The 10,683-nt window shown below is 50.4% G+C and overlaps 1 protein-coding gene across 6 annotated transcripts in view; it reads right to left on the bottom strand.

Annotated features, from left to right (window-relative positions):
• The window catches only part of LRRC74B (leucine rich repeat containing 74B), a 31,271-nt gene that overhangs the window by 18,066 nt on the left and 2,522 nt on the right, over positions 1-10,683 (bottom strand). For 4 of the 6 annotated variants that reach the window (XM_084649202.1, XM_084649199.1, XM_084649200.1 and 1 more), the window contains exons 2-5: positions 6,771-6,930; positions 5,630-5,772; positions 3,907-4,039; positions 133-339 (exon numbers count right to left, since the gene is read on the bottom strand). In XM_084649202.1, coding sequence (XP_084505328.1) covers positions 133-339; positions 3,907-4,039; positions 5,630-5,772; positions 6,771-6,930 — 643 coding nt within the window. The remainder of the gene's footprint in view (positions 1-132; positions 340-3,906; positions 4,040-5,629; positions 5,773-6,770; positions 6,931-10,683) is intronic. The other 2 variants (XM_084649201.1, XM_084649204.1) reach the window with 2 other exon arrangements.

Below are 10,683 nucleotides of genomic sequence, written 5' to 3' on the forward strand. Positions count from 1 at the left end.
GGTGGTTTCAAAAGCGGGAGGAAGCCAGGTGGTTTTGGGAGAAGAGAGAAGTTTAGTTTTCACCACTTGGAGTGTGAATTTGCAGCAGGATATAACTATACAACACGTGGATCTACAAAGACACTGCTTTACCTGATGTGTCACCAAGCATGTTGTGACTCAGATCCAGAGATTCCATTTTATTGTTAGCCGGGAGGGCATCAGATAGGTACTTAGCTGCATGGTCATCAAACTCATTTCCTGAAAGTTTAAGGGTAAGAACTGTAGTATTCTCCAGAAGCATAGCAGAAAGGGCCTCGGCTCCTTTAACTCCAAGTCTGTTGTCAGATAAATCAACATCTGGGGGAGGGGGAAAAAACCCAAGAACAAAATCACCATTTAGCTAAAGGGGAGATGTCAGAAAGACTCCAGCTGTCCGCTGCGATGGAAAAAACCCTTACAGCAGTATTGCCAAGCCTCAAAGTTCAAAAATTACAAGATTGCCTCCCCCAAATCAATTTTTAATTTACGAAAAGCTGAAATAGTGGCTTTTGCTCTGACTTCTGAGTTTTTAAACTCCTCCTGCCCACCCTTAGTGTGTTTGTAACAATTACCCTGTTGTCAACTCTTCCAAATGTATAGTGAATAAGGTAATTTTGACCCAGCTGATGGAGCTCTTGACTACACCCCATAAAGATCAGGGTGCCATTGTGCCTGGTGGTCCACAAACACATAGGGAAAGACAGTCCCTGCCCCCAAAGCACTTACAGTCTAGTGCAAAGCTTGTTGGTGAATTTGTGCTATGACCCACCACACTCATCTCAGCTAGGGGCCTCCAACCAGCCATTAGATGAGAAGAACCTTCTAATCTCTGCTGAGCTGGGCAGGATTCACACAGCTGCCCCACAGAGGAAAGACTGTGTAGATCATTAGCAACACCCAAGGCATCCAGACCTCCATTAGCGCTAATGGGACACCTTGGAGAATGAGACTCTTTTTGGAAAGACAGGTTTATTAAACCAAGTTCTGACCATTTTGCGGCTCACCTCCACTCTGCACACACATGCAAAATCTTCCGCATAGGCACTGTCCCACACAGCTGCCACAGCCTTCTCTTAAAGGGACAGCTCTCATTAACTAAAACCAAACACTAAAAATGCAACAGTAAAAATAAATAGTAACACGACATCAACATTCACTTCACTGAATAATTTCCATTCAAGAATACCAAAAGAATTTTCCAAGGAGCTCTCTGAATCATAAATGTTGATTTTTAACAAACTTTGGCACCAGGGCTTAAATTCTCAGAGATTGTTTCCTGGAGCACCCCTCTCCCCCCCACACCTAGTTTGGGGCTCCAGGCTTCAGCTGCAGGGCAGGCTACGGTGCTGGGGCTCCTGTGGGTTTGAAAATATTTACCTGTTGAATTTAAGCCCTGCTTGGCACATTGGGGAAGTTCCAAAAGACTGGAAAAAAGTCAGTGTAGTGCCAATGCTTAAAAAGTAAACAAGATGACCTGGTTAATCACAGGCTACTCGGAATTGTAAATAATGATGGGGACAGATCAGTTCTACAGTGTGATCTGGACTGTTCAGTAAGGCAGTTTCATCTGGGTGATATGCATGAATATAGCCAAATGCAAAACCATACATCTAGGAACAGAGGTTATGCTTACAAGATAGGGGACTGTAGCTTGGAAAGCAACAACACTGGAAAGGACTTAGATGACAGATAACCAACTGAACATGAGCTCCCAAGGCAATGCAGTAGCTAAAAGGGTGAGTGAAATCTTTGGGTGTACATGCAGGGGAAGATCAAAAAGAAACAAGGTGTTCTTACCTCTGTGTACAACATTAGTGAAAACATTACTGGACTACTGGTTCCAATTTTGGTGTCCACATTTTCAAAAGGATTTTGAAAAACTGGAAAGTTCAGAAAAGAACTACAAGAATGATTTATGGACTGGAAAACCTGCCTTAGAGAGAGAGATTTAAAAACTAATATTTAGTTTATGCAAGAAAGAAGGGACTTGATCATGGTCTACAAATACCTACATAGGGAAGAAATTTCTGACAGCAGATGATCTTTAATCTAGCAGAAAAAGGCAGAATGAGATCCAATAGCTGGAAGATGAAGCTAGACAAATAAGGACTATAGATAAAGTGCAAACTGTTAAAAGTGAGAGTAATCTATCATTGGAACAACTTACTAGGGATGTGGTGAATTCTCCATCAAGACTTTAAATCAAGACTAGATAACTCTCTAAACGATGCTATAGCTGAAACAGAAGTTATGGGCTTGATGTAGAAGTTACTGGATGAGTTACTATGGCCTGTACTGCAGGAGGCGAGACTAGATAATCTTAAACTGCTCCTCCTACCTAAGCATCTCCTATTTAAAATGTTAATTTGTTAACAAACACTGTTACTGTACCTCAAGAAGAGCTCTGCATAAGCTAGAAAGCTTGTCTCTCACCAACAAAAATTGGTCCAATAAAAGATATTACCTCCCCCACCTTGTCACTTGTACGCTTAAGAGATTTATTAAATCAGCAATTACTTTTATAGTAAATCCAATTATGTAACAATACAAACACTAAAATCAGGTTTTAGAGGACATCAAAATCTATTGTCTTTCAAGGTAAATATTAATCAAGGGTTTAAGTTCTTGCATCAATAAATTCTGATGTCTGTCTCAACAGACATCAATACTTATATATTAAAATGCAGTTCTGAAAAGGGACTGTAAAAAATGGCATGGAGGATTTCATGTGTGTGCGTCTCAATAGTTCCCAGAGCAAATGTATTTAGTTTACAAATAAAACTATGGCAGCTTGTGCCCAAAATAAGCTGCAGACACCAGTGTCCAGCTCATCCTCCTTGCCTGCCTCCACTGCTTCCTACCTTCCCAACTACCGGCTTGTCAAAGTGATAAACTGGGGGTGTGGAGTGGGGGTCAATGGGGTGTGTAGAAAAGGGGAGACACTCTTCCCTCACCTCAGAATCCATCTGTTGGGGTAATGCTACTCCAGCTTCATGGAACCTCACCCATCTGAGATCTCAGATATCTGAGGTAGGAGACCTAGGCTCAAGTCCCTGCTCCAGATTAGGCAGCCTTGGGATTTGAACTGAGCTCTTCCACTTCAGAGGGAAGTGCTCAAACCACTGGGCTACTGAGTAAACGCGGAACACCTTCACCACCTCCCTTAAGCCACTTTCTACTTGACAGCTTTGGTGGCTGCCCACCCAGTTTGCTAGCTTCTGTGGCTCCGTTTTTTAGGCACCTAACTCTCCCCATGCATTGTCTGGAGAGCTGGTGTACCTGACTCAGGAACGTGGATTCCAATGGGTGGCAGGACACCTAAAACTAGGTGTTGCAAAGCTGAGCAAAGTCCACTTTGTCACCCTAGCCCAGTCCTTACAGCACAGATATGAGCTGGAGCACCCTGTATGGGGCTTAGCTCTGCTAGCCCTTAATTATAAGACAGTTGTTCTAACTGCCAGTCCAGCAAACTCAACGTGGAATCTGAAAGTTAAGATGGGCTTTTTCTGCCTTATGCATCTTCAACAATATCCTGCAACTATTCTCCCAAATTCCAGTTCCGTTACTGATTCATGAACCAGAAGAGAATTCAGCTCCCTCTCCCAGAATGCTATTGACTTTGCAGAGATAACAGGAGTAAAGACATGAATTCATAAAAGTAAAGGCTATGAATACATACATGGAGATCTGAATAAGAAGGCACTATTTTAAATAGTCACTTTTCAAAGTAGGGCCCAATTCTGTAGCCCTCTTTCATGTGAGCAGTGACAATCAATGGGATCAGCCAAATATGCAAACAAGAACTTCCTCCTCTCTCATAAAACCTTATTGCCACATTCTGATACATGCCTTACAACAGAATTACCTTTGAATTAAGACACAAACCTGAAATGTAACAGTTTTCTTTTAACATCTCTGCAACTGCAGCTGCCCCTTCTCCATCCAGCCAATTATCACTCAGGTTTAACTTTACGATGGAGGTGTTGGTCATCAAGGAAAGAGATAAAGCTTTGGCACCCTGGAACATATAACAGCATAATGAGTCACTCATGGGTCTATTTGGTACAACGAGCACTTTTAGTGGTTTGCTTATTTCAGTTTTCCTTAACCTATCAAGAATATATAGATTGACAAAAGCTCGCCAGGCCCTGGCTGTATTTCTGAAGAACGCAAGTGAAAGTCCATACCCAACAACAGGTCCCATCCTGCTACCAGTGAAGTCAATTGCAAAATTCTCAGCAACTTCGAATGGATGCAGGATCTAACCCACTGTCTCTTAAGGAAAGTAGTAGAAGCCCCCTTGTGTGAGTGATTTAAAATTAGACTGGAAAAAGCAATGCAGAATAGAGTTAGAGTTCAAAGGATGCAATACGAGTTGGTAAGTGTCATTAATGATTTCTCCATCCACCTAGAAATAATAAAAAAGTTTACCAATATTCATAATGCAGAGAGAGAGAAAATTACAAATATCTGATTTGTGCAACTCGAGGACGCCTGGTGCCTTCACTCATTGTCAGTTCTATCAAGCAATCAGTAACTAATACTAGGATAAGTACCACTTATGATTTTATTTCCGTTATTACTCCTAGGATCTAGAGCCATTAAGTTTGGAATAAATTACTTAACTTGATTAAAATATTTTAAATTTGGAAGTAAATGGACTGACATTATCCATGAAATTAAAAAAAAAAAATCTACACTCTCCAACCCTAAATACAGTGTAAGGAACAAGAGGGTGAAGGGATCTAATAGGTCTACTTCAGTTCTAATTTCCCTAATTCTACCATGTTTATTACCATCACAGGTGAGCATTAAGGCTTGTTGCATTTTACGGCATGAGTCATGTGTTCCTGCAAAGTAAGTTGTGTAAAACCAGAAGCAACTACAAGCCCATTGTGGCTAGGACTGTGACACTAACCTACATACAGAACTTCTTTAAAAAGTTTTAGAATGTTGTTTAAACTTATGAATTTTAACCATATAGAAACACATGTATATTACATTAAAAAAAAAAGTGTACACCCAAGGAGGATAAAAATCTTATCCCACAGCCCTGGGTATTCCTGTGGGGTGCAGTGGGGAGAAATCTAATCCACCGTCCCACAAAAAGGACAGCCAGGTGCTGTCAAGATGACAAAGCTGACCAATTCCCCTTAAGATGTGCTAAATTTCATGTGGCATCTCATTTTGCTTAAATACATTTATGTTGTTTGACTGCACTCCCTCTCCCCCTTAGCTGAAAGCCCACTTCCCCTACTCGCCATTCTTTATAAAGCAACAACAGCTAAAATTCTTAAATGTATTATTTCTTCTTAGGTTTAAATTAAGTCCCCTTGTTCTGGCCTGTCCAATAACTTTCAATAGATCATCAAGTTTTACTTTGTTCATACCCAAACATAATATATTTAATGCTGGTCTACACATAATATACATCACAAAACCAAGAAAGTGAAAAGCTAATATCAGTTTAATTAGTACATATACTTTATTTCCCCCATCCAGAGACACCCCCTAGCCACTGGCACAACCACCATACATCGCAGAGCGCACATTACAGCCTTCACTGTGCCAAAGTGAAGTGATTTATTCTATTTTCTGCAACCGTTACCTGTGTGCCAAGTCCATGGTGCTTCATAATCAGTTCAGAGTCCTTCATGTGACGCAGGAAATAGGATATGGGTACCACTCTATATAGTTGGCAGGCTGCTATGTATCTGGTCCTTCCAGTTGGGTCAAAAGGTTCCTTGGTTTCTATATTAGAAAAAGGACAACGGACATAGAGAAAACAAGCTGTACAAACAAAAAACAGCACTTCCAAATTAACAATTTTACCAAAAAATGGAAATTAAAGAATTTATATTTCTTTCCAGCACCTTCCCCAGAGTCTCCATGCACTCAAAGTTAACAGAGCAGAGCAGAGTGAGGCAAGACTCAGGAAAGCAGAATTGTCCAAACATACTTGACGCTGCTGCTTGTTGTGTGTTACATGATCACATACAATTATTTACAAGATCCCTGCCTCATTAGAGGCTTGATCCAAAAAAAAGTGACTGATGTCAATGGAAGTCTTGCCATTGATTTCAAATTGGTTTTGGATCAAGCCCTCAGCCCACAAGTTGCATTCTGCTCAGTGAATTCTCTGAGTGATATGGATAAAAACAACGTAACAGAAATTATATAAATAAAGTTGTAAAAATTTAAGCAACATTTAAGGTAAACGTTTAATTTAAATTTTAAATTTGATTAAAAGCAAGTGTTCTGTGTGCAGACCTCCTCTTCACTTTTATTTCAGTAAGTTATATAAAAATAAAGATTGAAGCCGTCTCTCATTCTGGACTCACCATATAACTCACACAATGAATGAGGTGGCCAAGATCTGCAAAAATAATAAGGTAATAATAATGGGTAATTAAGAACTTTAACCTAGTGAACAAGGGAGCATATGTACTTTACCTTATGTTTTCCATCTCCCAACTTTTCAGTCAGTGAATGAGATCACAAACTGTTTGCACTGAGTTTCCTAAGAGCGTTGTTTATTTTTGGTTTTGCTTTGTTTTGTAAAGAGAAAGAAAAAGGAATTAAGAGTACATTCATTCTTCACTTAGAGAAGATCAGGGAAAATTGCATGTTCACTGCCAGTTTTGATACTGTTCTACAGATATAGGACAAATTGTGCCAGATCCAACCCATGTCATGCTGGAAGAGATTCCTACCACTGTGCAAATCAGGGCAGGTGGGATGTTTTGTACCTTCTATTTCAAGGTCAGTATCCCACTCTTCCTCCCTCTCGCTATCTTCATCAGCCTTCTCCTCACTCTCATTCCCCTCCGAATCATCCGGTGTGTTTGTTCTGTTACAAGCATCTCTTTCCTGGTGCACAGCGCGCTCACAAACGGACCTGGGGACAGTCTTGAAACACACAAGAAGGTTACACAGAAATTCTTCTTTTCAGTGAATATAAAGATCTTACTCTTGGTAAGAAACTGCTTAAGAGTGTAAGCTACTTTGTAACTTCAAAAAAAGAAAAGGAGTATTTGTGGCACCTTAGAGACTAACATATTTATTAGAGCATAAACTGTAGCTCACAAAAGTTTATGCTCTAATAAATTTGTTAGTCTCTAAGGTGCCACAAGTACTCCTTTTCTTTTTACGGATACAGACTAACACGGCTGCTACTCTGAAATTTGTAACTTCAGTTATTATTGAGCCAACTCTTACTAACATTACAGTAAGAAATCCAATGACTGATTCACAGGCACCCATCTCATAATCTATTTCTGTACTGGTGGAAGGAGCTGGACTAGTAGTCTGAAACTGACTAAACAACAGCCCTGACCTGGAGGGACTTCTAGTGGTGAGGGGTTCATTCAATACTTGCACTTTCAGTTGGAACTGCTAAAGAGTATGACAACAGCACCTGTCCTCTAGAACTGGACCTGTCTCCATCACACAATGCATTTCAGACACCTCCGTGATTTTTGGGCATCTCGTACTACATTTGAACTGATGAGTTAGCTGGGAAAGACAACTAGAATCACAATGTTTGGGTCTAAATCCTTTGCACTTGCAGCATCTTTCATCCAATGATCTCCAAGCACTTCAGAAACATTAGTTTGGTTAATCTCATACTCCTGTGAGATTAAATCCTAGTCTTCATCAATTTGGCTACCACCACTCAGAAAGATGGATTAACTGTGTAACTCTTGCAGTGTGTAAATAACAAAATGCAAAGCTTTCTTCACAACAATAACAGCTTGAGATTTACTTTGAAAAAAGACAGCTCAGATTTTGGAGAGTAGCTGAGATCTACCCAGGTCTAACACATTTCTTCAGTACCAGCTAGCCCTTTAGACTCCCACTGCACACTGGGGACTTTGCCTAAAGGGCTGGAATACAGCTCAAGGGGAATTCTCTAAAAGCACCATGTGGATTTCAGAGCAGGGATGGTGCTGTGCAGGGGGGGGGGGGATGGTGGCTGTGCAGGGGGGGGGGATGGTGCTGTGCGGGGGGGGGGGTGGTGCTGTGCGGGGGGGGGGGTGGTGCTGTGCGGGGGGGGGGGTGGTGCTGTGCGGGGGGGGGGGGTGGTGCTGTGCGGGGGGGGGGGTGGTGCTGTGCGGGGGGGGGGGGATGGTGCTGTGCGGGGGGGGGGGGGATGGTGCTGTGCGGGGGGGGGGATGGTGCTGTGCGGGGGGGGGGATGGTGCTGTGCGGGGGGGGGGGATGGTGCTGTGCGGGGGGGGGGGATGGTGCTGTGCGGGGGGGGGGGGATGGTGCTGTGCGGGGGGGGGGGATGGTGCTGTGCGGGGGGGGGGGATGGTGCTGTGCGGGGGGGGGGGGATGGTGCTGTGCGGGGGGGGGGGTGGTGCTGTGCGGGGGGGGGGGTGGTGCTGTGCGGGGGGGGGGTGGTGCTGTGCGGGGGGGGGGGGGGGATGGTGCTGTGCGGGGGGGGGGGGATGGTGCTGTGCGGGGGGGGGGGGGATGGTGCTGTGCGGGGGGGGGGGGGATGGTGCTGTGCGGGGGGGGGGGGATGGTGCTGTGCGGGGGGGGGGGGGGATGGTGCTGTGCGGGGGGGGGGGGGATGGTGCTGTGCGGGGGGGGGGGGGATGGTGCTGTGCGGGGGGGGGGGGGGGGATGGTGCTGTGCGGGGGGGGGATGGTGCTGTGCGGGGGGGGGGGGGATGGTGCTGTGCGGGGGGGGGGGTGGTGCTGTGCGGGGGGGGGGGTGGTGCTGTGCGGGGGGGGGGGGTGGTGCTGTGCGGGGGGGGGGGGTGGTGCTGTGCGGGGGGGGGGGGGGGGTGGTGCTGTGCGGGGGGGGGGGGATGGTGCTGTGCGGGGGGGGGGGATGGTGCTGTGCGGGGGGGGGGGGATGGTGCTGTGCGGGGGGGGGGGGATGGTGCTGTGCGGGGGGGGGGGATGGTGCTGTGCGGGGGGGGGGGGGGATGGTGCTGTGCGGGGGGGGGGGGGGATGGTGCTGTGCGGGGGGGGGGGGGATGGTGCTGTGCGGGGGGGGGGGGGATGGTGCTGTGCGGGGGGGGGGGGGATGGTGCTGTGCGGGGGGGGGGGGGGGATGGTGCTGTGCGGGGGGGGGGGGTGGTGCTGTGCGGGGGGGGGGGGGATGGTGCTGTGCGGGGGGGGGGGATGGTGCTGTGCGGGGGGGGGGGGATGGTGCTGTGCGGGGGGGGGGGGGGATGGTGCTGTGCGGGGGGGGGGGGGGATGGTGCTGTGCGGGGGGGGGGGGGGGATGGTGCTGTGCGGGGGGGGGGGGATGGTGCTGTGCGGGGGGGGGGGGGATGGTGCTGTGCGGGGGGGGGGGGATGGTGCTGTGCGGGGGGGGGGGGGATGGTGCTGTGCGGGGGGGGGGGGATGGTGCTGTGCGGGGGGGGGGGGGATGGTGCTGTGCGGGGGGGGGGGGGATGGTGCTGTGCGGGGGGGGGGGGATGGTGCTGTGCGGGGGGGGGGGGATGGTGCTGTGCGGGGGGGGGGGGGATGGTGCTGTGCGGGGGGGGGGGGATGGTGCTGTGCGGGGGGGGGGGGGATGGTGCTGTGCGGGGGGGGGGGGTGGTGCTGTGCGGGGGGGGGGGGGATGGTGCTGTGCGGGGGGGGGGGGTGGGCTGTGGGTGGGGGGGGGGATGGTGCTGTGGCAGGGGGGGGGGATGGTGCTGTGCGGGGGGGGGGGGATGGTGCTGTGCGGGGGGGGGGGGATGGTGCTGTGCGGGGGGGGGGGGATGGTGCTGTGCGGGGGGGGGGGGATGGTGCTGTGCGGGGGGGGGGGGATGGTGCTGTGCGGGGGGGGGGGGATGGTGCTGTGCGGGGGGGGGGGGGATGGTGCTGTGCGGGGGGGGGGGATGGTGCTGTGCGGGGGGGGGGATGGTGCTGTGCGGGGGGGGGGGATGGTGCTGTGCGGGGGGGGGGGATGGTGCTGTGCGGGGGGGGGGGATGGTGCTGTGCGGGGGGGGGGATGGTGCTGTGCGGGGGGGGGGGATGGTGCTGTGCGGGGGGGGGGGATGTGCTGTGCGGGGGGGGGGGGATGGTGCTGTGCGGGGGGGGGGGATGGTGCTGTGCGGGGGGGGGGGATGGTGCTGTGCGGGGGGGGGGGGATGGTGCTGTGCGGGGGGGGGGGATGGTGCTGTGCGGGGGGGGGGGATGGTGCTGTGCGGGGGGGGGGGGATGGTGCTGTGCGGGGGGGGGGGGATGGTGCTGTGCGGGGGGGGGGGATGGTGCTGTGCGGGGGGGGGGGGATGGTGCTGTGCGGGGGGGGGGGGATGGTGCTGTGCGGGGGGGGGGGGATGGTGCTGTGCGGGGGGGGGGGGATGGTGCTGTGCGGGGGGGGGGTGCTGTGCGGGGGGGGGGGATGGTGCTGTGCGGGGGGGGGGATGGGCTGTGCGGGGGGGGGGGGATGGTGCTGTGCGGGGGGGGGGGGGGGATGGTGCTGTGCGGGGGGGGGGGGATGGTGCTGTGCGGGGGGGGGGGGATGGTGCTGTGGCGGGGGGGGGGGATGGTGCTGTGCGGGGGGGGGGGATGGTGCTGTGCGGGGGGGGGGGGAGGGTGCTGTGCGGGGGGGGGGGGCTGTGGGGGGGGGGGATGGTCTCATCTGCGGGGGGGGGGGGATGGGCTGTGCGGGGGGGGGGGGATGGTGCTGTGCGGGGGGGGGGGGGGATGGTGCT

Source organism: Lepidochelys olivacea (genome assembly GCF_965140295.1).
Source record: "Lepidochelys olivacea isolate rLepOli2 genome assembly, chromosome: 15".
In the NCBI taxonomy this organism is placed as follows: Eukaryota; Metazoa; Chordata; order Testudines; family Cheloniidae; genus Lepidochelys; species Lepidochelys olivacea.